This window comes from Martes martes (genome assembly GCF_963455335.1).
Source record: "Martes martes genome assembly, chromosome: 4".
Classification (NCBI taxonomy): Eukaryota; Metazoa; Chordata; class Mammalia; order Carnivora; family Mustelidae; genus Martes; species Martes martes.
This window is the reverse complement of record NC_137891.1, coordinates 156,278,775-156,305,692: the sequence shown is the minus strand read 5'-3', so window position 1 is coordinate 156,305,692 and position 26,918 is coordinate 156,278,775. Positions and strand designations below refer to the sequence as shown.

The window sequence follows — 26,918 nt, the reverse complement described above, 5'->3', positions numbered from 1 at the left end:
CAGAAGGCAGCACCAAGCAGGACTTCACCACTTTCCGGGCCCCTCTGAGGGGAAGAATGAGTGGGCTAGGGAGGAGGTGGAAAGTCTCTAAAAGGACTATAAAAATAAGCACTTTATTTAAAAAAAAAAAAAACAACAACCCGGATTCTCAGGAAGTGGGGGCTTGCAGAGGCATCACTGGGCGGTACTGTTGAGGTGGGGTGCATCCGTGGGGAGGTGAGGCCAGAAGAAACTATCCAGGACTTGCTGGCCCGGGCTGGGCCTTTTCCGGCTGGATGGAGTAGACACCGGGGACCGTCCGGAACTCTGTGCAGAAGCCAAAGGAAGGAGCCACTCAGGGGGCAGCAGAGTGTCCTCTCCTGCCCCCCTCTCCATGGCACTGATACAGCTCAGGTTCCTGTGTGAACACGGTAAAGCTTCCAGCCAGTCTCCATTATCTATACCTTTGGTCAACTCTAAATGGCAGCCCAAGGTAGTCTCCCTAAGATACAAATCGGACTCCTCTCTCCACCAAAAATGCTTTGGTGGCCTGGTGCCCCTGGCCCTGACTGGCCTGTGCAGGCCCTGCCCATCAAATGTGTCCTTGCACGAGGCACGCCAAGTTATACCAGCTTTGCGCACACTACTCTTGGGCCTGGTAGGAACATTCTTGCTGCAGATTCCCCTCCCAGACCTGGAGATAATGATTCGTTTCTTCGACCCAGATTACCAGCTGCTGCTTCTAAGCAGCCTTTCCTGATCCTTGCCTCCCAGACAGAACTGAAAGTTCTCATAAACCACAAAACCTAGTATAAGCATTTTTCACACACCTGTGACCCTATTGTCTCCATCACTTGTTCTCATTCTCCACCCTGGATTCCAAGCTCTAAGGTCTCCAGGAAAGAACTATTACTCCTCTGCCCACAGCGAAGTCTGGAGGAGATAATGTTCACCCAAGCACGTGTCATTTAACTCACTGAAAACCCGTGGGTTCGGGGCTGGGTGAGGGCCAAGAGACTCACCTTTCGGGTCCCTGGCTGTTGGCCCTCGTACACACGGAACACCTAGCCAAGGAGAGAGGGGGAGAGCACAGGGCTGGTATCTTAACCCCAAAGAGCCAAACCCTTGTGGTCTCTCAACTTCACACCCCCCACAACACACCTGTTTAAAATATGCTTTTGTGTTTCCCTGTTTACATGGTAATAGGTTCACAAAGAACATACAGAAAACACAAAAAAGTACAAGGAAGACAACACAAGTAGTGCCTTTTTCATAGCAGTGGAGACAGCAGCAGTGTGAAACTCCTTGTGGGTCAGCCAGCGAGCGCCAGGTGGCGTGACGGTCACCGGGGTCTGCCCATCCAGGGCCAGACTGTATACTTGATATGTCAGCTTGATGTGAGAGAAGGTGTGGACTACCTGGAGGGAGAACCAAGGGGCTGAAACAGGCCCGTGAATGTGCCCACAGAAGCCAAGACCCCTGTCCTTCACTTGGGTCCCTTACCTGCCCCAGGTGCTGGAGGTGGGTGGCTGGGAGGGGCCCAGCCCAGCGCTGCAGCTCCCGCAACAGGGACTCACGCTCACATCGCCCGGAGGGCTCTGCGGTCACACACGGGAACTCCCACAGTCCCGCCAGCAAACCTGAGAGAAAGGGCAGCCAGGTGTGGCCAGGTGTTAGCTGTCGACTCCTCCGTGTCCCCCTTGGTGCTCCTGCCACCACCCTGGGCTCTGAGGATCTAGATACCTGAGCTGGGCCTCTGCACCAGCAGAATTCGGGGACCCCCACGGGCCCCGGGCTGCTCCAGAACACAGACGGCAGAGCACTCCTCCCTGGGGGGCCTGCGGCTGGCTTTTCTGGGGAAGTTGGTCACTCCCAGGGTCCGGTCCCAGGGCTCCGTGGGAGGTGCACACAGCTGGCACTGCCCCATGCTGGGAGCTGGGAAGAGAGAGCCCCAAGTGCTGCTCAGGCCCCGAGAGCAGGCCAGGGCCCAGCTCTGCAGTCTTATTCGGGGTGTAGGACAAAATGGAACGAGGCTTCCACAAGCAGGTCCCCAATGCAACAGTAAAGGGCTGGGGCTGGCACTCACCACACTCCTCCACGTCGGGGCTGCCTGGCAGGCTCCGCAAGGCCAAGCGCTGTTCCCGCTCCACCTAAGGGGCATGAGGCAGATGTCATGCAGCAGGGGCTGCTGTCTAGGGCCCCTGCCTGCCCCTTCCCCACATGGCTCACCCTCCAGTGTGCGCGGCACAGGCTCTGCACTGGGCACTGGCTGCAGCGTGGGTGCTGCGGGGTGCACACAGTGGCCCCCAGCTCCATGGCCGCTTGGTTCGAGTCCCCGGGCCGGGCCGGGTCTACCAGCTGCTGGGCTAAGCTCCTACAAGGGAACATGGCTGTGAGCCAGAGACACTTTGGAGATACCGTTCCCGGTCTCCCCATGACCCCGAGATCCTACCAGAGATGCTGGGAGACGAGGGTGCTGCTGGGATCCGCACCAATGGCTCGGACTCGGCACAGGACCCGTACGACATTCCCGTCTACCACACCGGCTGCCTGGCACAGAGGAATCCAGGAGTTAGCCTGTTCTGGGAGGAAGAAGGGTGGGCACGTACCAAGTGGGGGTGGGCTGGGGGCTCACCTGTCCAAAGGCAATGGAGGCAATGGCTCCAGCTGTGTACCGCCCCACACCAGGCAGAAGCTGCTGCAGGGTCTCTGCTGTACGTGGCACATGGCCCCCTAGCTCCTCTACCACCTGATTGCGAGGTCCGGAGAGGCTCTAGGTTATGAAACACCTAAGGCCCTGGGCCTCACCCCCTTACCTGTCACCCCCCGTCATTCCCTCACCTTCCGGGCTCCCTCCTGCAGCCGCCGGGCTCGAGAGTAGTAGCCCAGGCCTGCCCAGAGCTGGTTGACCTCCTGTGGGTGAGAGCAGAGAGATCAGTGGTCAGTCCTCACTTGTCCCCATTTCCCCCGCCCCAGAGTGACTCTTACCTCCAGGGAAGCACTGGCCAGGTCCTGCAGCGTTGGCCACTTCTATAGCTCGAAGGCAAACAAAAAGGAGCAAGCTCAAAGTCAAGGGAAGTGGAGGAAACCTTCTTCACCCCTACCCCAAAGGCTGGGCTCTCTCTGGGGTCTGGCTCATGACCCTCCCCTTCTTTCCCTGGAGTCACCTGCATCCATCGAGTATAATAGTCGATCACCGTGGCAACCTGGGTCTGCTGCAGCATGACCTCTGAGACCCACACTGGGGGAGAGGGGTTGGCATGAGGGCGCGGCCGACCTGTCCCGCTCCCAGCACACCACCCCTAGACCCCAGACCAGTGGGCATCCAGGCAAAGCAGCCCAGGTCCCAAGACATGCACTCACCAGCGTATGCCCGCCTGTCCAGGTCCACCTCCCCCTCCGCCTGCCAAAGTCGTCCCAGGGAAGGAGTCAGTATGGAGACCGCTGGGCACCCACCTCCCACCCTGCTGTCCCTGTCCCTCGCCTGCTTACCCGCCTTCTCCAGGGTAGGTCCCGCTTCTCTTGGTCATACCAGCTCAGTAGCTTCTCCCGAAAGGCTGTGACCTCAGCTGTGTCTCTGAAGAGATGGTACGGGGAGAAGGTCTGCAACACCACCTCCTCCTGCCGCCTGGCCAAGTCTGCTGGGACCACAGGAAACTCAGGCATCGTCCCTGCCTAGGCAGTGCACCCAGGGCACTGCAGCCTGGCTGCTCCCACTTAGGGTGTCCCCTACCCACAACTCCTTGCTTAAGCTTTGGATCTGAAATCAGACCAGAATTCTCTAGCTGTATGTAACCTGAGCCAGATTTCTAGCCTTAACTTTCCCAGGATGGTACCGCCACCTTCTTTGACTCTGGGTCACAATGAACACCCAACAGTTTCAGCCAAGCATAATGTATACGTGTGCAGGGCTTTCCCATTTACAAAACATTTTCAGGCTCATAAACTCAATCGATCCCATGAAAGCCACAAGAGGAAGGAAGTGCACAGACAACCGCTCCATTTCACCGGTAAGAAAGCAGCCATTCAGAGCAATCATCCCAAAGTGACACAGCAAAGTCAGAAGAGACCTTAATTAGTCCCTTAAGGTCCTGTCACATAACTGTGCTCCCTTCCCAGCCCGAATCTCCCTCCCTTTCATGGCCAATGAATCCAGCACCTTCGTCTTTGACTAGGACTGAGCTCCTCACCATTTGGGGTAGAAGGCTTGACCCAGCTGCTGCTAAGGACACACTTCTTTCCCTCCTGGCGGGATGCCTGCTTCCTGTGATGACTCCTCAGAGCTGCTCGAGGCTTCTTCATGATGGCCTAGAAGAGAAAGGCCCAAAGTGGTCAGTCACAATGAGGCTGAATCTTGGGGCCCCACAATGCTTATAACAGCCACCTCCCTCTCTGCAACCCTCATGATAGAATGTCTAGCTTTCCTCACTCTCCAGATGCTCATGGGTTCACTCTTGGCAGGCTGTGGCACTGAGGGATGACCAGCAGGGCTGAGTTTCTGCAAGTGACTTCAGAGAGACCAACATAAGCGGAATCTTGGAGACACGCAAAAGAAGAGACCAGGGCTGGGCTGGTCAGGCTACACCTGTGTATCCCGGATGCTCACTGTGACTCTATGTGTGGACAGAGGCTCATGAGGTGTGTCTAGAAGCACGTGGCGGGCAGGAAGTTTATCTGGTAGAGATGCAGCACATGAAACAGCCTTGAGCCATCATGTAGTCCAAACCTCCTTTCTACAGAAAGGAGAAACCAAGGATCAGGGATGGGAAAAGATTGTCCTGAGAGCAGACGGCAAGTTGGGGTGGTGGCGGTGGTGGTGGGAACGGATGTGCCATTTTTATTCCTAATCTTTTCTTGATGTAGTCAACCAAAGCTGGCTGCCCACTGGTAATGAGAAATGTATCTGGTTGGTCTTCATTGCTCCCTTACTGTTCTTTTGGTTAGTGAGGGCTTATTGTGTGCCAGACCCGATGCTAAGTTAAGCGACTTCCCCCTCCATCTCCAGACAACGCCATTAGGTATATGCTTGTACCACCTCCACTGCAGTTATGAGGAAACTGAGGCTTCTAGAGATGAAGCAACCTGTGCACCCAAACCCTCCCGAGACTGCACTCCCGTGCTGTGCTCCACCACAGTCCCCGCTGAGCCCCTGCTTCAACCTCTTAAAACCTCTCTTCATCACCTCATTTTCATCAAGAGCTTCCTTCTTCCTTCAGAGAAAAGTGAATGCACAAGCTTCCTGCCCTCTGCACTTACCTGCATTCTCCCGCTCCCTCTCCTCCTGATATGAAACAATGGTCTCTCCCAAACGGGCTGAGCTCAAGGTCCTGCTCCTTTATCCCTTTTACAAAACCCACCCTCCTTCCTTTCCTAGCCAACCTATGGTCACCAAACTCATTAACTCCATAATTCATCCTACAATCTATTTTCCAAAGAGTAAAGCTGTATTTTAAGACACGATCGTCTCATTTTCTTACTTAAAACCTTCAATGGCTTCCTACTAATTCACTGAGTAAACATTTATGTAGTGCCTATGTGCCAAGCAGTTTTAAGTACTTGGAAAATTCAGTAAATAAAACACCAAAAGTTCCTGTCATTATGGAGCTTATATTCTAATGCGGGGGGGGGGCAATAATAATGAAATTATATAGGATGTTAACTGATAAATACTAACACAAAGAGAAGATGTAGAGTAGGTGAAGGGGATAAGGAGTGGTGATGGTGGAATGTTGCAATTTTATTTTTTTAAAGATTTTATTTATATATTTATTTGACAGAGAGAGTGAGAGAGCACAAGCAAGGGAAGCAGCAAGAGGGAGAGGGAGAAGCAGGCTCCCTACTGAGCAGAGAGCCCGGTGTGATGCGAGGGGAGGGGGGGCGGGCGCGGGGCAGGGGGTGCCTCGATCCCAGGACCCTGGGATCATGACGTCAGCCGAAGGCAGACGCTTTACCGACTGGGCCATCCAGGTGCCCCCTGGAATGCTGCAATTTTAAAGCACATGGTCAAGGTGGGCCTTATTAAAGTGATATTTGACCAGTGATTTCAGGCAATTGAAGGAATTCACCAAAGGCATCCTACGAAGGAGCTAGTGCAATGGCCCTAAGGAAGGTGCCTGGTATGTTTGTAGAATACGAAGGAAGCCAGTGTAGTTAGAATGGACCCAGGAAGGATGAGTAGTAGAGGAGGTCAAAGAGGTAAAGAAGGTAGGGGGCACAGGATCTCTAAGTACCTTGTAAGCAATGGAGGACTTTGGCTCTCACACCCATTGCTCTGAGAACCCAATCCTCTTAACATAGTCTTGCAGGCTCCAAAGATCCCCACTTGCTTCATCCCCTCACTCACTATGCTTCACCTGTATTTGCCTTAACAGTTGCTTCAATCCCCCGCATGTCTGTCCGCCTTGACATCTCACCCAATCCTTTTTCTCTATTTGGACAGCTCTTACCCTGTTCTTCACCTAACAGTTACTCACTCTTTCAGGTCTCCCATCCCCCCTTTTTAAGATTTTATTTAATTATTTGACAGAGAGAGAGAGAAAAAAGCAGGGGGAGCAGCAGAGGAAAAAAGCAGGCTCCCCACTGAGCAGGGAGCTCGATATGGGGCTCCATCCCAGGACCCTGGCTGGGATCTTGACCTGAGCCAAAGGCAGATGCTTAACCTACTGAGCCACTCAGTCACCCCATTCTTTCAGGTTTTGACTTAAATGTCCAAATCAGCCCCCCTCCCCTGGTCTCACAATCTTATATAATTCTTCATTTTTTCCCTCTTATACTAATCGTAATTTCACATTTATTTATGTTTCTTTGATCAGTGTCCGCTTACCCGACTTGACTACAAAACTCCATGAGCAAAGGCTGAGTCTTTTTTGTTGACTGTTGAGTCCCCAATGCTGAGCACAGTGCCAGATAAGTTGTATACAACAAGCACTAAGTTAATTAACCGGATGAAATATAGTAGGAGGTTTCTTTCTTTAGGATGGTAGAAATCCAGTGCTCGCTTAGACAGCACATATACTAGTATGGGAGAAATCCAAACGATACTGACTAATGATGAAAAAGACTCAGTGGAGAAAGGTTGAAGATGAACTAGAAACAGTAAATAAAGGGCTGAGACTCCTTGATGGGAACCGGAGCCCGGGAGACAGAACCGGCCTCCGGTAAGGGCACGTCTCTCACGGTATCAGGATTCAAGTGCAGTCACCCTGGAGATCAACTGTACCTCCTGTCCGGATTATTGCAAAGGCTTCCCTGCCAGTCGGTGGCTCTAACCCCTCTGGCAGCCTCCTCTCGAGTCTCCCTACCCGCCTTTTCACTTCCTGGAAGTGACGTCTCCATTCTGCTTGTGAATTTACCTATTCGCATTAGATCCTTCTTTCTCCCTACACTGCCCTGTCTGTGCCTAACTCCTGGGCGCGCTTCAGGCTGGCCCGGGCAGCCTCCCCGCCGCTGGGGACCGCCATCCCCACCCCGGGGCCGCGTAGATGAAGACCGCGTAAAGCCGCCGCCGACGTTCCCGCCGGGAGAACGCAGAGAACGCATTACCTCCCGTTCAGTCTCCCGCGCCCGGCTTCCGACGCGCTCCAGGGGGCGTGGCTCCGACCGCACGGCGCCAGCCAATAGGTCCCCGCGCGCGCCGGGCCGCCCCCCTCCGTGCCAGACCCGGGAGGTGTGAACGGAAGTGCGATCCGTCGGCGACTCGGAGGCCGAGGCCCCGCCCCGTCCCCCACCGCCGGAGCCGCGCGGAGAGCAGGCTGGCGGAAGCTCCGCGTACCCACCGACTACTCAGGCGAGGGCGCGCGGTGTCATGGCTGCCGATAGTGGCGATGGCGCAGCCTCAGCCCCAGCGGCCCCTGACGGTGAGTGGCTTCCGAGGGCTTCCCGCCTTAAAACCCTGTGCGCTCCGGAGAGGGGAAGGCCTCGGGCTCTTGGCTCTAGAAACTAACGTTCAGAGGACCAGCTCCTTCCTTCTGAACCAGCCACGAGGAAACTACAAATCCCGGTGGGCAGCGCGGCTCGGGCTGCGGGAGCCTGGCGCGTTGAGAGCAGTCGGGGCGGGTAGGGGCGTGTCGGGAGGTGTAGTCTAGAGTCCTGGTTCTGTTGCGTGTCGCGGGCCCGAAGGAAGTGGAATGTATTGGGAGCTTGGCTGTGAGAAATTATTTATGAGGCTCTGGAGGGTACTGGTTACCGTTGCTTGTGGCTCCTGGGGCTCCGTGGGAACAGTACTATGGAGCTTTGGGGGGCATTAAAGGAGTCGCATTCCTCAAGCCCTGAGAAGGATTTCCTGCGGGATGTGGGAAGAAGGAACCTCACAGATCGTTTATCCAGCGTTACACTTCTAAAGACTGTGGTGCTATGGGGAGAAGTAGTTTTCCCAGAGTCTGACATAAACCACTGAAGATGCCGGCCTTTTTCCCCCAAATTCAGAGCATGCTCACCCCAAGAGCTGTGTGTAGAGCACATGTGATACAAAGGTTTGGAGGACAGAGGTGCTATTTCTTGCCTTAATGGAAACTGCTTCCACCCCGAACCATGGCCTACACCTTGGTACCTGTTGCTCGGGGCCCCTGCCCCAGCATTACCATCCACGCTGTCTCCTTAGCCTCAGGCGGTGTCAGCAAAAGCACAAAATCTGAGGAGAAGCTAGCAGTCCAGGTGCCTGTGGTGGATGTGCAGAGTGACAACTTCAAGGAGATGTGGCCATCCCTCCTGCTGGCCATAAAGACCGCAAGCTTCGTGGCTGTGGACACGGTAAAGGCAGGGGAATGGGAAGGGCAGGTAGCTGTGCAAGGGCTGGTGCTGGGAACCTGACACAAGACTCTCCCTTTACACACTCCCAGGAACTGAGTGGGCTTGGGGACAGGAAGAGTTTGCTGAACCAGTAAGTATAAGCCCTGATCTTAGTGCCAGCCTTGGCAGGAGGGGCAGACTTCATCTCTGGAGTAGAAGTCACAGTCCTGGGTGGTTTGAGGGCTAACTCCGCCACAGCCACCCCCTAAACCCAACCCCAAGGTGCATCGAGGAACGTTACAAGTCCGTGTGTCATGCAGCCAGGACCCGTTCTGTTCTCTCTCTGGGCCTTGCCTGCTTCAAGCAGCAGCCAGACAAGGTATGGACTGATCTTCCCATCCCTGGTTGTGGCCTCGGGGAGGAGGGTTGAGATCCCGGCGAACATCGGGTGTGCGGTATTTCTATTCCAAATCCTGATGTAGCAGATCCTTTCTCTCTCAGGGTGAACACTCCTACCTGGCTCAGGTGTTCAATCTGACCCTACTGTGCATGGAAGAGTATGTGATAGAGCCAAAGTCAGTGCAGTTCTTGGTACAGCATGGCTTCAACTTCAACCGGCAGTATGCTCAGGGTATCCCGTACCATAAAGGCAATGACAAGGTAGGTCTCCAACCTTGACACTGCCCCTTCTGTGATTTCATTTCTTCCTAACCGGTCTGGGTGCAGGGAGAGGATCTGCTTCTTAGGGAGTATGGGAATCACTAGGGATAAGGCTAGGGAAACAAGCCTGATCCACAATAGACTAGCATAGGGAATGAGAACTTTCCAGATAGGGGCGCCAGGGATAAGTGTTGTGCAAAAGAGGCTCCCTACAGGACTGTCCTTCCCGATGACCCCTTTCTTTCCACCTAGGGTGATGAGAGTCAGAGCCAGTCAGTGAGGACACTGTTCCTGGAGCTAATCCGGGCCCGCCGGCCCCTGGTACTACACAACGGTCTCATAGACTTGGTGTTCCTGTACCAGAACTTCTATGCACACCTGCCCGAGAGCTTGGGAACCTTCACTGCTGACCTGTGTGAAATGTTCCCAGCTGGCATTTATGACACCAAATATGCTGCTGAGTTTCATGCGCGCTTCGTGGCATCCTACCTAGAATATGTTTTCCGGAAATGGTGAGGAACTGGTTCAGGTTTAGGGGTGGGGCCTGGCATAAGCCTGACTATTTCATTCATTTAAGGTATTTATTGAGGGGCGCTTCCTCCTCTCTCTGCCTGCTTGTGATCTCTGTCTGTCAAATAAATACATAAAGTCTTAAAAATAAATAAATAAATAAATAAATAAGGTATTTATTGAGTGCCTGCCATGTGCTAGGCACAGTATTCAGTGCTGAGTATTCAGCAGTAAGCAAAACTGACAAAAACCCTATTCTCTTGGAGTTTATAAGCTAATGGGCCAATACCCTCTTACGCTGTTTCAGTGAGCGGGAAAATGGGAAACGGCAGGCAGCCGGCAGCCCACACCTGACCCTGGAGTTCTGCAACTATCCTTCCAGCATGAGGGCCCATATCGACTACCGCTGCTGCATGCCCCCTGCAACCCATCGTCCTCATTCCACCAGCGTCTGTGACAACTTTTCGGTGAGAGCACCCACCCATTTCTTGGGGGAGGGGAGGTTCTGATGCCTGGAACGCCTCTCTAAGCCTTTTCCTACCTCTAGGCCTATGGTTGGTGCCCCCTGGGACCACAGTGTCCTCGGTCTCATGATATTGATCTTATCATTGACACCGATGAGGCTGTGGTGGAGGACAAGCGGCGACGGCGGCGACGTAGGGAGAAACGGCGGAGGGCTTTGTTAAGCCTGCCTGGGAAACAGACCTCTGAGGAAACTGAGGATTGTCCTCCCGTGAAGCAGGTCTGTGGCGATGGCCTCAAGGCTGAAGAAATGGAGCAAGAGGTAGCTGAGGATGAGACTAGGACCCAGCCTGGCTTGGAGCAAGGTCAGAAAAATGACTTGGAGCTGGACCTTAAAACAGCAGGGCCAGAAACAGCTGATACGGCTGCCCCAGAAGCGCCAGGGAGTCAAGCAGGTCCTCACCCAGTGCCTGGGGATGGACTGCATCGGGCCGGTTTTGATGCCTTTATGACAGGTTACGTGATGGCCTATGTGGCAGTGAGCCAAGGACCCCAGCTCTGTAGCTCTGGACCCTGGCTGCCTGAGTGCCACAACAAGGTTTACCTGAGTGGCAAAGCTGTACCCCTCACAGTGGCCAAGAGCCAGTTTTCCCGATCCTCCAAAGCCCACAACCAGAAGATGAAGCTGGCTTGGGGCAGCAGCTGACCCAACTTCGCCTAGCACTCAAGGCCCAGGAAGAGAACTGAGAGTGGAACAGAGGTGTCTGGGTTCCTCTAACCTGTAAATGTTCTACTCCCACCTTCTACAGAGCTGGGGGTTTGGGGTTGGTCCTGGCCTAGACCTTCTCCTTTACCCTAGAGGCTGAGGAACAAGGGTACAAGTAAGGAGGCTGACCAGCACCTGTAACACAGACTTTATTTATTTTTAAATCTGAAAGTGTCTTGGGAAAAAGTATTACCAAAAAATCAACAGAAACAAGTTATGAAAATATTTGACCAGCTTCATCTTTGGTTATTTCTTATTGCGGCTCTGTAAGGACAGACTGTTCCTGTGGCTCCAGCCAGAGCAGGAAGGGAAGAGAATCCGTCCGTGCATAAGCCATTTAACCACCTGGGTGTATCACATGTTGACAAACACATAGAGCAGGCCCTGAGGCCTACAAAACCGGCCCCACTCCCAACCACAAGGTTGAAAGTTTCTGGGGCAGAACATTAAGACTCCTTCATAAATATGAAAATAGATTAATCAACTGGAAAAGATCTTTGAATAGGTTAGCTAAGAGCCATGACCACCACGCTGCCTCACCCTCCCCTTGCATAGAAATGTAGTGATGTGGTCTGACCATGCAGTAAGTGCAAACAGCAATTATTCAAGTGTCTTAGACGTCCTGGCAAGAAGCTCCCCGTTCTTCAGGTCTGAGAAATAGCCATGCCTTTTATGGCTTCCTGGTTAGCTCCAGGTTCCATCCAATAGCTTATATGACAGACCTGGGGTGGGAGAAGAACCTGGGGTATTAGCTGCCTGCCAGCTCAAACCAGAACTAAGAGTCCTCTGGTCCTGTCTGGGGAAGTGCAGTGGGAGTCGGGTGGGAGCCATAGCTCCTTGCTGGATTTCAGAAGCTTTGTATCAGCTGTTGGCCCTACCTGGGAAGGCCTTTCACGGCTGCCTCCCCTCTCATACACAGCCATTGGGCACTTGGAGCCCCCAGACTGAGCCTGGCCTAGCCTGCCTGCTCTGTAGGCTGCAGGGAAGAGTCGAGGCTGTGCACCAAGGGGGCCCTGTGGCTTCAAATGAAGGTCCACCCCCAAGGTGAGCTGGGGACTAACCCCTCTCACCCATCCTGTTTTCCCTGGGTTTTCAGGCCTATGCCTGAGACAGAGAAAGGGACTGGAGCCAAGCCTCTTGGCCTTTCTTCTTCTACCTCCATTTCCTCAGAGGCACCTGCAAGGCATGAACTGGCCCCCTGGGGCCTGGGCCCCAAACCATTTTCTTCCTGGGGACTGGAGCAGTCCATGGCTTCGTGGGCTGGAGCAGCTTGGAGGGCAGAGGCTCGGAATGGCGGGATCTCTCTCACTCTGTACTTGAGACTACTGAGGCGTGGTGGGGGCCCATCAGATAGTGATTCTTCTCGGCCAATAAATGGACAGGACTCTCGATGCAAGAACTCTGGTGAACCAGGCAATGAACGCCACCGGCGAGCAGGTGGGGCCAGGGGGTCCTGCCAGTCAGCCACAGGCAGAGTTCCGGGCCCTGGTGCATCCAGGTCAAATACCAGGGAGATAACAGACTTGCTGGGCAGGTCAAAGAACTTGACCTTGCCACCCTTGAGGTCCTGGCGAGCACTGAAAGGGTTGATTTTGGGGGTGCGGGCAGCACCATCTCGTGGCTGGTAGTACGGGTCCAAGACATTCACTGTACGTGGGGGCTTACGGGAGAAGATGTCTGATTGGCTTCGAGACAACCAGATAGTACGTCTTGGGCGTGGGGACTTGGGAGGGATCTTGTCATCCAGTGTGCTCAGTCGCTTCACCCCAGGTCCTTTTTCCAAGAGTCCTGAAAAACAGTGAGTCAAAACAGGCTTACTCACATTAGTCATAACAAACAGAAGTGGCACCTTGTGCCACAAAGCATTTAACCAATGAGAAAACTCAAGAGAGGCCATATACCAAGTCATATTTCTTAGAGTCCAGTACTTTTTCGATCATCCCCTGCCCCTCTGCCTTTCTTCTGGACGTGGGATCCCATAATCAGCCCTAGAGAAGAAGGCCCCACATCCTAATTTCTTCCCTTGGAGTCAGGTGGAACACTGGTCTAATCTCTTACCCTTGGCTGTGGACTGCAGCTTCCTGTCTGTCTCCAGCTCTTCTTCCTGTAGATGGCTCAGAATTTCCTCCAGGGTCTTCCCAATCTCCACGAAGGATGGGCGCAGTTTGGGGTCCATCTGTAGTCATCCACACCAACCATTAGCCCCTGTCCTATCTTCTACCCCAAGGATGGCATTTGAGTCTGTTTCTGGCATCTTCTAAGATTCTGATATGCAGCTAAGAGATCTTCTCTATAGGCCCCAGACCATGAGGGTGATTCTCAGAGCTAAGGTCAGGGAAGATGCTGTTGTCTTATACCCACTCCTATCAGTACCCTTTCGGTATGTGTCTTATCCCCTTGATGGGCACAGAACCATCCAAAAGGGTATGCTTATGTTGGTTTGTTCTGTTCTTGCTAACATGTTTCTGGGAGCTACCTGGATAAAGCCCAGCTACCCCTTGGTCATGACAGGTAGGTCCAGGCCCCAGAGCTATATAAAATGAAGGCTATCAAAAGCCCTTCCCATGGGCCTTAAGGCCAGCTGGACTCAAAGTCCAACTGAAACCTGACCAGAGCTCTATCAATGTCCAGGGCAAGAGGCGGTGAGTCTACCCTGCAGGCTGAGGACTGTATAACACAGAGCAATTTTCCTTTTCTTGGTCCACGACTCTGGACAGTCTTGTCAGGCCTGGAGGAGGGGCCATGGGCACTGCTATTCATCAGTGAAAACAAGGCTCCTCATGAAGCTAATTAGCAACCTGTCCCTACAGTCCTAACTAGATGAAAGGGGTTCAGCCAGCCCCTGACCAAAGCTGGGGGGAGGGGAGGGAGATACTCACATTACAGCAGTTGAAGGTGAGCTGCAGAAAGTCTGGGGGACAGTCTCCCACCATATGCTGGAAAGCATCATAGTCTAGCCCGAAGTTCTGTGGATAGGTATGGTAGGGAGGGGACACGGAAGACCGGTCATTAATCCCTCCACCCATCCTGGCCTGCTTAGGAGAGGCTGAGAATTGACCCAAAGTAACTACACGGTTCCAGCAACTCCATCCTGGGAACAACAGTTCCAGAGCTTCAAAACCAGCCCCATCCCACTGGCACTGTGCCATATGCCTGCAGCTCACCTCTGTGCGGGGAAGACAGTCCGGATCAGCCTGGATGCGGGCGATGATCTCACAGAGGATGATACCGTAAGAGAACACGTCCGCCTGGTGGGTAATGAGACCTCAGTTTCCTTCTCAGTGGAGTGAGAGGTGGGGTTTCTGCCCCTCGGGTCCACCAGCACAGGCCTGTGCCCTACTGTCTGCATTTCATTCAGTTCATTTACCGGGCAGCGGCCGAGTACCAGCCCTGGTCTTAGCAGGATATAGCTCCCCACCTGGAACATATAGGCTGGATACTTTCTGCTAAGAGTGGATTCTAAGGAGAGCCAGGCCCCGGGGTCCCCAGACTCACCTTTTCATTATAGGGCTCATCTCGGAGAACCTCAGGTGCCATCCAGAATGGTGAGCCCACCACGGCCAGCTTTTCACTCCCCATGCTGTGGGGTGGGGGTGGAGGGGAGATTATATGGAAAATGAGCTTGCCACTGGCTGGCACAATGGGATACCTGACCACTGGGAACTCCTCTCCCTGAAGGGGAGAAGTCTTAGAAGGCACTAAGACTGACCACATTTAGGGAGCTGGGATGGAGCTGTGACCAAGTTCTGGCCTCTGGGGAAGAAGCTGGAGCTTTCCTTTTGCTTCGGTCCCTTCTGTGACCCCTGTACCAATTAGGACTACCCACCTGACATCAGGAATCTTCTCAGCCAGGCCAAAGTCAGCTACCACTGCAGAGTAACCATTCTCATCCCTCTTTATCAGGCAGTTCTAGAGTTCCCAAAGAAGAAGACAATGTGGCTCAGAAGGGGGGCCACCCAGCCATAAGGTTACCACCACCCCTCCCTGCCACAGTGCACCTTGGCTCTCCTCCTTGGTGAAACAACACTCTTAGCTGACCCCAGTGGTCAGACTTGGGGGCTCTGTTACCCATGGGAGATGGCTCAGGCCTAGATCTTGGGTTCCTGCCCTAAGATTCATCCAACAAGTATTTATCTTTGCTTTCTATATACTAAGCCTCAGTGAATAGACATCTTTGTCCTCTTGGAGCTTACAATCTAGTAGAGGAAGACAGACTATCAGGCCCCTGGCCTCCCATTCTCTTTTCCTCAGAATGCAGAGACCCAAACACTAGCCTGACTTTGCCAAATAATGTAAGCATAAGACAAGCGTTCAGGCCTGCACTACCTTTCACTGCCCACAGGATCACAACCAGCTTCCTCTCAGTCTATGACCTGGCTCTAACCAACTGACCTCCCCTCTCCCCCTGCTGTTCCTATGCACACATCTCCATCCAAACTTGTCACAGACAACCTGTACTCCTAAAGCCTGAATAGTTCCTTCAAGCTTTTGTTGTTGCTTATATTGTTGCCTTCCATTTGGAATGTTCTCCCAACTCTCCTTTTCATGTATTTTTATGTATTTTAAGGTAAGTGACATTTCCACCCTGTCATTACCACCCTCTCTCTCTTCTCAACTCCTTTAACTCCTCCTCTCTGCCACTTCCTCTCACAGTCTAGCAGAGAGCGGGTTCTGGTTCAGGCCTTCCCTCCTCACAGCATTCAACTCGTGACGGAGGCTCAGGATGTGTTCACTGAACAAGAGAAAGGATGAACCCAGATGACTTGTAAATAAACACAAATCAGCAGCCAGCTCTCCTCAAACAGCTGCATTCAAAATAGCCCTACACACTCGCTCAGGAGGCACCTCCCTCCACCCCCTTCCTCCAGAGGCAGGAGAGAGTAGGGATCCTGGGCTCAGGGACATCTCTGGGGCCAGCAAGGCCCTATCTGACCCAAACCTGCCCTCCCCCTTTCCTCACCGGGCTTGGCACGCAGTTGCCGAGGCAGAGCCACATCACCTCCTGCTTCCTCCACCACAGGTACGAATGACTCCCTTCCTTTGGCCTCGACGTGATCATACTATTCTCTCCCTGAGCTGGAAGGAGCCTGTGATTTCATCGTCTCCTACCCTGGGCCCCAGATGGACATGCTCCAACCCTGGCTTCCAACCAGGACCATCCTTGTGCTTGTCCTGGCTTTGGTCCTCCCATCAAGTCGTGCTGCCTCAGCACCCCCGAGCCCCCGGACTAATGCTGTGAGAGGATGGGCCTGGGCCAGCTATTGCCTATTGAAAAGCCAAAGCCCAGGCTACAAGACACAGGCTTGTGAGGCAGTATCAGCTCAGATTGGTCATGTTATTCCCGCCCCCCTCCCTGCTTTTCACCAACAACTCAGGTTCCTTGCTCCAAGGCTCAGTCTAAAGTCCTACTTACTATTTGCTTTATAGCCCTCAGAAACAGCCCCATAAATTCAGCCTGGGAGCAGCAGATAAGGAAAAAAGAATATGGCCACAGTACACTGCCCTTGTCAAAGTGTGCGGTTTCTGCCCCAGCTTCACATTCATGGACATCTACTATCCGCTCACTACAAACCACCCACGTAGGGGTAAGTGACTTCACAGTAGTTTCTGTGAACAGCTAAGAAATGGCTAAGGCAGGGATGACTGGGGCCCCACAATAGGGGACAAAGCTACCCAGTTTGCCTCTCATCTAGAGGGTGACTACTGCCCTTTGTACAGCTTCTCACAGCCAACAGCTGGCACAGGAGCCAAAAACAAAGATGGGATACTGCAAACCAAAAGAGCCAGACTTTTGGAGTCTGTATCTGAGGTGATAAGGAAAATGTGGAGGAACCCTGCTGGATTAGCCCCTGCAGGATTTACCAGAAACTCCCAGCCTGCCCTTAAGACCCTGCCCTTAATGGGGTCTAGGCTAGTGAGGTATGGCTGGCCACACTTGCTGTTTTCACTTCCTTATCTCCCGCTCGTTCCTCATCAGTTTCTGCTGTGAGTTCCCCCAGAGGATACAATTACTTCTATGGCATTAATTTCAATAGACAAAATTAGTTCTTATATACTTGATCTTTCTGCTGCTGACATTGCTGATTACTTCTTTCAACACTTTTTTATGTGATTCAGGAATCATATTAATATTGGGCATGCAGGGGCACCTGGGTAGCTCAGTCAGTTAAGCATCTTGCCTTCAGTTTGGGTCATGATCCCAGGGTCCTAGGATGGAGTCCCACATTGGGGTCCCTGCTCGGTAGAGAGCCTGCTTCTCCCTCTCCCTCTGCTGCTCCCCCTCCCTCTCCCTCTGCTGCTCCCCCTGCTTGTGCTCTCTCTGCCTCTGTCTCTCTGACAAATAAATAAACAAACTCTTTAAAAAATAATAATAATAATAAATATGTTCCAAATCAGTCTCTCCTTCTTCATTCCCACTACCCTTGCATCAGTCCTCCTCATTCCTCCCCTGAATATTGCAACACTCCTGTAACTGGTCTCCCTGGCCTGGTCCAGGCTTGATCTCTATTATTCACCTTCCTCATTCCTGCCAGCATAACCTTAGTAAAATGTAAATCTGTGTTACTCCCCTATTTAAAAGCCACCAATGACATATTATATGATTCCATTTGTACGAACTGTCCAGAATAAGCAAATCCATAGAAAGTGAAAATGGATTAGTGGTTGTCCAGGGCTGAAGGGAGAAGGGATTAGAGTGTGGGGCTTTCATTCTGGAATGAAGAAAAGTTCTGAAATTAGATAGTGGTGGTGGCTGAATATACTAAAAGCCTCTGAAATACATACTTTGAAAGGGCAGATTGTGTTTTATGTGAAGTATATTTCAAAAAAGCTGAATGGCTTTCTCCATTTCCCATCTAGAAGATTAAATCTAAGCCACACAATATATGGTCACAGTCCTCTCTTTTCAACTCTTGTTCCCTACCACTCCTCCCTCCCAGTCTGCACATCATAGAGTTCATGCCACTATGCCTTCGTTTGTGCAATTCCCTGTGTCTGCTCTGGTCTAGAATATGACCTCCAGCATGTGTACTGATAATAATTAAACTAAACTAGTAAGTATAATTCAGTTTTCCAGATTCAGTTCAGCCCCCATCTCCTCTGAGAAGCCTGCTCTGTACCCTCAGGTTGGGTTAAATACCCTTTTTTCAAAGCATCCTATGCCTTGCCCTCTCTGTAATATTCCCATCTACCATGTTATAAAGAAAGTCTGTATAGTTCCTTCCCATGACTAGAGACTATAAGCTTTAGGAAAACAGTGATGTCTTAAGAAGGGGATGGCCCAGAGAATACTTCCTAGCCCCTTGGGTAAGGGAAAAATTGCCTACTTCTGTCTATATGGCACCCTAAGATTACAAAACATTTTTCACAAACACAGTCAAAACAACATTGTCAGGTGAGCAGAACTGAGATTTTTACATTTAAGATGAGAAAAATAAAGCTTACAACTGTAAGTGGTAAAGACTCAGGTCTCCTAAGGGTTCTCACATGACACTGCCCTCCCCAAAAAGAGGCTGAAAAGCTTTTCCCTTTTATAAAGAAGCAATGTAGGCTTCAGCAAGGTCATGGCAGGAGCAATGTAGTCTTAAGAGAGCAGCAGGGGCCAGGGGCCGTGGAGAAAGCAGCACTATGTGCAATACCGTAAAACCCCTTCATTTGGGACTCCAGCCGCTATCTCAAACGTCCAAAGGCATCTAGTACAATGCTTGCATTTCTCACCCAACTTGGACATGGCCCCATTATAACCAGGTGGCAACAGAATACAAAATATGAAGCTCAGACCACTGTGGGGTTCTGAAGAAGCCAGACCAGTTTTCAGGCTGTGTGGTATATAAGGTCCACTACATATAGGATGAAGAATGCTTTATTCAAAAGTGTCTTTGGGGCACCCTGGGTGGCTCAGTTGGTTAAGTGTCCAACTTGATTTCAGGGTCATAATCTCAGGGTTGTGAGACTGAGCCCCACGTCAGGCACCATGCTGGGCATGGAGCCTGCTTAAGATTCTCTCTCCCCAAACCATAAGAGACTCTCAATCTCAGGAAACAAACTGAGGGTTGCTGGGGGTGGGGGGTAGGGATAGGGTGGCTGGGTGATGGACACTGGGGAGGGTATGTGCTATGGTGAGTGCTGTGAATTGTGTAAGACTGATGAATCACAGGGGCACCTGGGTGGCTCAGTGGGTTAAAGCCTCTGCCTTCGGCTCAGGTCATGATCCCAGGGTCCTGGGATCAAGCCCCGTGTCGGGCTCTCTGATCAGCAGGGAGCCTGCTTCCCCCTCTTCCTCTGCCTGCCTGTCTGCCTACTTGTGATCTCTGTCTGTGAAATAAATAAATAAAATCTTAAAAAAAAAAAAAAAGACTGATGAATCACAGACCTGTATCCCTGAAACAAATAATACATTATATGTTAATTAAAAAAATAAAAAGATTCCCTCTCCCTTGGCCCTCCCCACTCCCTCCGGGGGAGGGGGGAATGTATCCTTGCCTAGAGTAAGCAGCAGACATAAGGGAGGCTCAGACAGACTTCCCTGAGGGGAAAGGTTTCTGATTTTCAGGCTCAAAAAGGAGTGTAGGCACTACAGCCACCTGGCTTCTGTTCCTGTGTGTCTGCTCCCCTATTAGAATTCATCACACTAGAGCAGAGAGACTTCTATGTTTGCCTTTTCAGTGACGGAATGATCCCATTCATCTCTGTGTCTCAAACCTAGCACAGACACACAGAACACAAGAACCGCTGTCATGTGAGGTAACCAAGGACTTACTGTTCTAGGCCTTATTGGCTCTGAGAGTACAGCTTGCTTGTGTCCCCTTTGCAAACTTTGTCTTATAACAAGCTCCCTCACCCCTCCTTCATGACAGAAGGGGTGCAGGAGTCTGGTATGCATGTCTATATGTGTGCACGTGTAGGTGTTGCGGGTGGAGAATGAAATGACAGCTATTCTTGGACAAGTACAAAACTCCTCTATACCTCTCTAGAAGACTTTAAATCAGCTCTTGCACAGAAGTCCTTTTAGATGGCTTACAGTCCCCACATCAATGATCAAACAATACTATTTATATAAGCCTGGTTATGGTGGTGTCCTGGGCCACTTGGCCCTGAAGCGCCTGCCTTGTAGCATGGCCAACTTCCTCTAAAAGCAACTCTTTTCTAACCTAGTCACACAGCAATTTGGACAGCAAGAGACTAGCTGATGCCAAAGAAGAACTGGCAGAAGGGCAGAAACTCAATCACACAGATAGAAAATGGGTCAGTACATTATAGCCCTCAAAACCTGCACTCAAATGACAAAAGCAGTGAACTCCTGCTCTCAGTTAAGAGCTACCTCCTGAAGGCTGTGTGAAAGAGAACTCTACGACACAGGCCCCCAATTTGCAATGACTGCTGTCACTCCTATAGGAGAGGAATCTCTTAACCCTTCCATGTCACCAGCTCCTGCAACACTCATTCAGACTGGGTCAAGGATTAAGATTCTTAAGATATATATGTTGCCTGGCTCAACACTAAAAGGTACCTGCTGTGAGCCAACACTGGCTTTCTAAGGACTAGCTGTACAGAGTAAGTTATATTCTCTGTGACTAAATGATAAATCTATATGAGATCTGCATCATTTCAAAGCTCATTAGTGACTGGTTTCTTAACATAGCTTTCTGGTAACGGAAGACAGTGTCTCAAAGAGTTGTGCAAGGAAAGCCTTCATACCTTAGATGTGAGGTCCCGATGGAAAATGCCTTTGAAGTGAAGGTAGCTGAGGCCCACTGCTATGTCATAGGCCAGTTTCACCCTCACAGTCCAGGGCAAATGCAGGTTACTGTCTAGCAACTGCTCCAGGTTTCCAGAGTTGATATACTGCAAAACAAAAAGAAAACCCCAGCCACCATTTGTCAGGAATGTTTAGGCTGGTGGTGAAACCATTAGAGAATAAACACCTAGAGAATAGAGATTCCATGTTTTTTAATTTTTTTAAGTTACTGAGGGTTTATTCGGCGCACAGGCACTATGGTAGGTGCTGCACACAGAGGCCCTTTCCTTTGCAGAGATGACAATCTATTAAGTGCTACAAACAGTATCATGTGGTAAATGCTAAAACATAGCTTTGTACAGGTACAACAGTACTATAAGCGCAGAGAATAAAGTTACAAAGTCAATCTGGGCATGTCAGAGGAAGCTGCACAGAGGAAATAAGGAATCAAAAGGATGACCTGGGGGAACAGGAAAGAAAGATAATGCATACAGAGGGAGCAGTATATGCAAAGTTACAGATTAAGTGCCAGGTGCATTCAGGAAATAATTTACTCAATATGGCCAGAGTGCATGAAGAGTAGAAACAGGTGAGGCCAATATACTTTGCTAAGATATGTGGACTTTCTCCCGTCTATCAGACCAAAATAAGTCCAAAATAAGAGCAAAATACTCATCTTTACTTTTCAAAGAAAAGATTTTTTTTAAGCAATCGTATGATCGATGGATTAGATAGATTATGGAAATGGGTAAATATGCAATTATTGCAATAATCCTGGTGATAGAAGAGTGCATCGGTTAAGGCAACAGAGGAGACACTGGAACAGAGCAAGAGTCAAGATATACTTATATGGCAGAGTTGAGACAAAGACTTAGACAAAGTCTGAGCTAGAGACCAACATTTAGGAGGCAGTAACAATGAGCTGAAGTAGTTACTGACCCCTCAGGATGTATGATGTTGTCCAGGGGTTAACATATAAGGTGAGAAATTCACAGAATCCTAAGGAATAGTAACATTTAAAGGAGCAGGCAGAGGAAGAACCAAACAAGAATGTTAACATTGAAGCCAAAGAAGGAGAATATTCCAAAGTGGAAATGAAAGTATCAAATGCTATACAGTTCGAGTAAAGTGAGCAGGAAAATTGTCCACTGAACATGCAACTAAGAAATCATTGGTAACTACGGTGACAGCAGTTGGTCAAGACCAGAGTTAAGACCAAAGTGAACTGAAGAGTGAGTAAGAAAATAAGGCTATAGAGAAACTATGTGAAGATGTACTCTTTCAATAAATTTGGCTGTTCATCATTTCTACATACCCATGAAATGGAGAAAAAAAAGGAGCAAATAAATGTATTTGTATAGAGGTGATAAGAGTCAGAGTAACAATAGTAACAACAGCAACAAAACAACAGTAGCAACAGCTAATATTTATTCACATCATGCTTACTTTGTGCCATGTACTAGTCTAAGAACTTAACATCAATTATCTCATTTAATGGGCACATAACCGTATGAATTAAGTATACTATTATTCTCATTTTATAAAAGGCATTTAGAAGTTAAGAGCCAGGGTTCAAACCCAGGCAGTTTAGCCCAGAGTCCATGTTCTTTACCACTACATTATGTTAAACTAACAAGCCACAGCATCTGAGTCAAAGAGTCTCATACAGAACAGGAGCTCAAAATTTTTTGCCAAGGAGATCATGAATTTATTCAAACCTTACACGATATATTATATCCCTTCTCCTTTCATAAGAGAAAAAGGAAAAATTCCTCTAAGCTTAACATTAAGCTCTTAAATACCTATTTTGGGGGGTGATACTGAATTTTCAAACAACCAGGGAACCTAAAGGGGGAGCAGTCAGGGGATCTGAATTTTAGTCCAATTCTGCCTCTTAACAACTAATTACCTTTGGACAAATCAACTAATCAGTTATTTCTACAACCATTCAGTGAGTACATCTCCACTTCCTGCCACCCCCATGACAGTAAGAACCTATCAGTTTACATCAACATTATTTTCCTTCTGTGATTAGAATTTTCCTACCTATAAAATATATATTATAATTCCTGATCATATAACTCACAATGTCATCATGAGAATCTAATACAAGCATATGAAAGTGCTTTGAAAAAAATTTAAGTGCCATACAGTTGAGATGTCATGATGCGGTAACATAAGCACCAGAAAGAACCAGTTGGGGGCAGCACGATGCAGCACTTCATATCCTTGGAGGAGGCGGCTCAGGCTTGGCACCGCAGAGAGAATGGCTAAAAATACACCTAATTTCTCAAAAGGGAAACCTGTCAATCTGCTCCATTCTACTTGATAATCCATCTTGGAAATCTCAAAATGAGGCATACTGATGGCATTAACACAGCGCCTTTCACCTCTTCACTCTAGCTGAATCTGTCCACAGTTCACATTTGAGGAGCCCATTTGCTAAAAAGAAACTAAATTTGCAAACTTCAAGCTACTTGGGAGCAATACAGTGGACATCTCATCATGCAAATTCTTTTAGTTCTGACAGTCAGAAAGAACTGAAAAGGTGGTTCATTTCTTTGATAGGGTGACAATGTGACATGGAAGGCCTTCAGGAGCCACTGAGGGCCAGGCAGAAAAGACTACGGTAAAAAGGCTGTATCCGGGGCGCCTGGGTGGCTCAGTGGGTTAGAGCCTCTGCCTTCGGCGGCTCAGGTCATGATGGCGGGGGGGGGGGGGGGGGGGGGTCCTGGGATTGAGCCCTGCATCAGGCTCTCTGCTTTGCAGGGAGCCTGCTTCCTCCTCTCTCTCTCTGCCTACTTGTGATCTCTGTCTGTCAAATAAATAAAATCTTAAAAAAAAAAAAAAAAAAAAAGAAAGAGAGAAAAGGCTATATCTGCATTCTCTCTGGGCCAAGATAAGCCAGGACTCTTGATTCTGTGTCAGAAAAACACATATTTACTCTTTTCAGCATGTCTCTGAAGATCTGAGAATCCACAGATCAAGGCATAAGGTGGAGAGCAGAGGAGAAAGGTGAGGTGAGGTGAGGAATCACACCCTTAGGAGGTTCTGGTTCTTCCAGGCAAGATGGAAGAAGCACAAACAAGGACCAGAGAAGGAAACTAAATGGAGTTTCTTGTTACAAACCATTTATCTTGCTTGCCTTTGGCGAATATTTTTAGAGGGGCCTGATAAGCCTCTGGGCCTTCAGAAACCACAACTTCTGAGTGTCTCAAGACCTTTGTGTGTATGAAGAAAGGAAGTTTGAGATCTGCCAACAAGGAAGATTTCTAAGTTGCTACACACTCTGTGTGCCCATTAGTTGGGACGTTCACTTCCCCATAAGCAACTCCCAGCGCAGGCTCAGCTGGTGTGTCCTCTGGCCAATCCCTCTGTGGGAAGCAGAGACAAGATCAACTACACTAGCACATTCAGCGTCCCAGGATCAGGGTAACAGCTGCTTGGCTTTGTTTTCTTCCAGACCACTCCCTTGGGCGGCTCTACAAAACAACCTAAGGCCTAAGGCATTGGCAGTGCATTTAAATAACCTACTAGAGAGATAAGTTTTTACATTTTTTATTGTTGTCCTTTTACACTTTCAAGTTCAGAAAACTGTAGTATCAGCCAACCAAGAGCTACAGGTACTTCAGGACCTCTTAGTGACTGTTCCACAACTTTATCTACACCCAAACCTGCCTTTCCAATTCGCCGTCTAATAAAATATTATAACAGAGTTTCTACCAATTCATTTGTGTTTGGTACTTGATTTCATTAAAGACTCTTATCCTAAAAGGCAGTCAATAAATAGATGTGTGCTGGGGACTAAACAATATTATGTATGCAAGAAATCATATGTCAACACCATAAAAAAAAATCACCAAGGGGTCAGATTAGTGGACACTCAGTTTTCCACTCAGGAATATCAATTAATTTCTACAACCATTCAGTTATTTCTACAACCATTCAGTGAGTACATCTCCACTTCCTGTCACCCCCATATGACAGTAAGAACCTATCAGTTTACATCAACATTATTTTCCTTCTGTGATTAGAAGAGTACATTACACAGAGTAAATGTAGGTAGATAAAGATGAGTAATAGTTTATAACTTAAAGAAGTCCAGTGAAAGACACAGATATAAGTAAATAATACCAATAACCCTTTAGTAGAGGTAAATACTTAAGGTATGAAAGAAGAAACTGACTCTCCCTGAGCTTGGAAAATTTCAAAGAGAAGGGGCGCCTGGGTGACTCAGTGGGTTAAACCTCTGCCTTCGGCTCAGGTCATGATCCCAGGGTCCTGCGATAGAGCCCCGCATCGGGCTCTCTGCTCCAAAGAGAGCCTGCCTCCCCCTCTCTCTGTGCCTGCCTCTCTGCCTACTTGTGATTTCTGTCTGTCAAATAAATAAAATCTTTAAAAAAAATTTTTTTTTCAAAGAGAAGATAACATCTGAGGAGGATCCTATAAGATGGCTGGAAGTTGTGTAGGCTGAGAATATAGTTCTTCCCATATATCCCCATAGGCTCTGATGGTACCAGCTCAGGCACAGACAGACACATAAACATGCCCACACAGAGAATATTCTGGAGCAGCACTAGGCAACACTTACCTCTCAGTGAGGTAACACTCACTACACCCAGGGCTCCTGTTCCCAGCTGATTTTAGTCAGTTAGAGTAGCCTCACCCAGTCATGATCAGTCAGAAGAATAAGATAAAATGGTTGCTTTTTTTTTTTTTTTAACTTTGGATTATCAATGTACTGATACCTGCCACTAACAAGCTTATCCCTGAACAGTGGCTCAAAGGCATATTCAGAGGCTGTGAAGAAAATATCAACTGTAAGGGTTATTACTTTTTGAAAAATCTACCCAACTGGCCTGGAGCTAGGGCATTCACCCAAACCAGATAAATGTGCTGCCATCCAACTAACAGAGATCATTTGCTACCATGTAATTAGCATGGCTGTCCTGAGGAAGATCCGTCCAGCTCTCTAACCATCCACCTACACAAACACTGAAGCCTGTTTGTGAAAACACAAAGCTAAGTGGGGCCAGTCTCTCCCTTTAATTCACAGTCTAGTCTACTTTACTGTCCAGTCGAGGTGATAATCAACTACAATTTTCTCTTCCCACACGACAGTAACATATATGCTATACAGAAAATATCACTCTAACAGTAATGTACAAACTGTATAGAAAAGTCAGGAATTGAACGTAGGAGAACAGTTAGGAGGCTTCTGGAATCACCTAGGTAGGAAGGGGTGAATAAGACAACGACTGCAAGAATGGAAAGCAGTTTAATATCTGGAGACATCTTAAAGGTAGAAGCAACAGGATTTGGTGTTTAATTAAAGGCAGGGAGTAATGAAAAGATAGAAGGCATACAAAGTATGTCCAGCATAGTGCTTAGCTCATAGTATACAACTCACTCTGCCCAATATCAATATCTTATCTTCATAACCCCTCCCTGGGTTATTCCATTGGCTTTCTAACTAGTCTTCTCGCCCCTTTCTTGAACAGACATAGCCCTCATTCCAATCCATTTTCCATAAGACAGTCAAAATACTCCTTCTGAAATGCCAACCTGGACTCAATCCCCTGTTAAAATTACTCAATAATGCCTTATTACTGTTAGGGTAACTTAACCCACAACCCTTACTTAGCATAGAATATAAAGCCATTCACTCCTGCTTATAAAGGTCTGACCCCTGTTTACTTGCACATTTACACACAGTGCTGGTCCTTTTACCTGGAATACCTTCCCTCACCCAAGCCTGGCTAATCACTCATTGTTGAGGATTCAGTTCCATTTCATGGAAGCCCATATGCAGGACTGGGAATAAGAAAGACATTCTGTACAAAAGCAACACAAAGATAAAGTGCAGAGATTAGTAGTTATTCCTTTACTTTTTCCTGAGTAAGGTATAAGTAGAGAGAAGGGATCAAGCTAAAAAGTAAAGATGGACAATACAGTATAGTGGAAAGGCCCACACACTCTGGAGTTAGACTGCCTAGGACTGAATCTCACATGTGACTAGCTGTGTGACCCTAGGTTCATTCAGTTTCTTTAATACTCATCTATAAAATGGGAATAAGA

At 49.2% G+C, this 26,918-nt stretch overlaps 3 protein-coding genes across 10 annotated transcripts in view; 1 reads left to right on the top strand and 2 right to left on the bottom strand.

Annotated features, from left to right (window-relative positions):
• Positions 1 to 74: 74 nt before the first annotated feature.
• Positions 75 to 7,977, bottom strand: MUTYH (mutY DNA glycosylase). Of its 8 annotated transcripts, XM_080800261.1 has the most exons (17): positions 4,586 to 4,714; positions 4,409 to 4,477; positions 4,170 to 4,287; positions 3,472 to 3,617; positions 3,343 to 3,382; positions 3,147 to 3,220; positions 2,968 to 3,009; positions 2,821 to 2,892; positions 2,615 to 2,728; positions 2,432 to 2,529; positions 2,209 to 2,353; positions 2,066 to 2,129; positions 1,723 to 1,914; positions 1,483 to 1,619; positions 1,245 to 1,397; positions 1,002 to 1,043; positions 75 to 306 (listed from the first exon to the last, which is right to left on the bottom strand). In XM_080800261.1, exons 2-17 carry the CDS (start codon positions 4,421 to 4,423, stop codon positions 175 to 177), a joined length of 1,584 nt encoding a protein of 527 aa, XP_080656387.1. In that variant the 5' UTR covers positions 4,424 to 4,477; positions 4,586 to 4,714; the 3' UTR covers positions 75 to 174. The 8 variants fall into 8 exon arrangements, with proteins under 8 accessions (XP_080656387.1, XP_080656391.1, XP_080656388.1 ...); XM_080800265.1 differs by lacking the exons at positions 4,409 to 4,477; positions 4,586 to 4,714 and adding an exon at positions 7,755 to 7,977; XM_080800262.1 differs by lacking the exons at positions 4,409 to 4,477; positions 4,586 to 4,714 and adding an exon at positions 7,522 to 7,562.
• On the top strand, positions 7,781 to 11,333 carry TOE1 (target of EGR1, exonuclease). Its single transcript, XM_080800273.1, has 8 exons — positions 7,781 to 7,835; positions 8,579 to 8,727; positions 8,817 to 8,857; positions 8,989 to 9,085; positions 9,208 to 9,366; positions 9,619 to 9,878; positions 10,184 to 10,343; positions 10,424 to 11,333. Exons 1-8 carry the CDS (start codon positions 7,784 to 7,786, stop codon positions 11,042 to 11,044), a joined length of 1,539 nt encoding a protein of 512 aa, XP_080656399.1. The 5' UTR covers positions 7,781 to 7,783; the 3' UTR covers positions 11,045 to 11,333.
• TESK2 (testis associated actin remodelling kinase 2) overlaps positions 11,236 to 26,918 on the bottom strand; it is a 139,936-nt gene continuing 124,253 nt past the window's right edge. The window contains exons 5-11 of the mRNA XM_080800259.1: positions 20,801 to 20,947; positions 14,931 to 15,013; positions 14,600 to 14,684; positions 14,269 to 14,352; positions 13,984 to 14,070; positions 13,163 to 13,280; positions 11,236 to 12,892 (exon numbers count right to left, since the gene is read on the bottom strand). Coding sequence (XP_080656385.1) covers positions 12,171 to 12,892; positions 13,163 to 13,280; positions 13,984 to 14,070; positions 14,269 to 14,352; positions 14,600 to 14,684; positions 14,931 to 15,013; positions 20,801 to 20,947 — 1,326 coding nt within the window. The 3' untranslated portion in view covers positions 11,236 to 12,170. The remainder of the gene's footprint in view (positions 12,893 to 13,162; positions 13,281 to 13,983; positions 14,071 to 14,268; positions 14,353 to 14,599; positions 14,685 to 14,930; positions 15,014 to 20,800; positions 20,948 to 26,918) is intronic.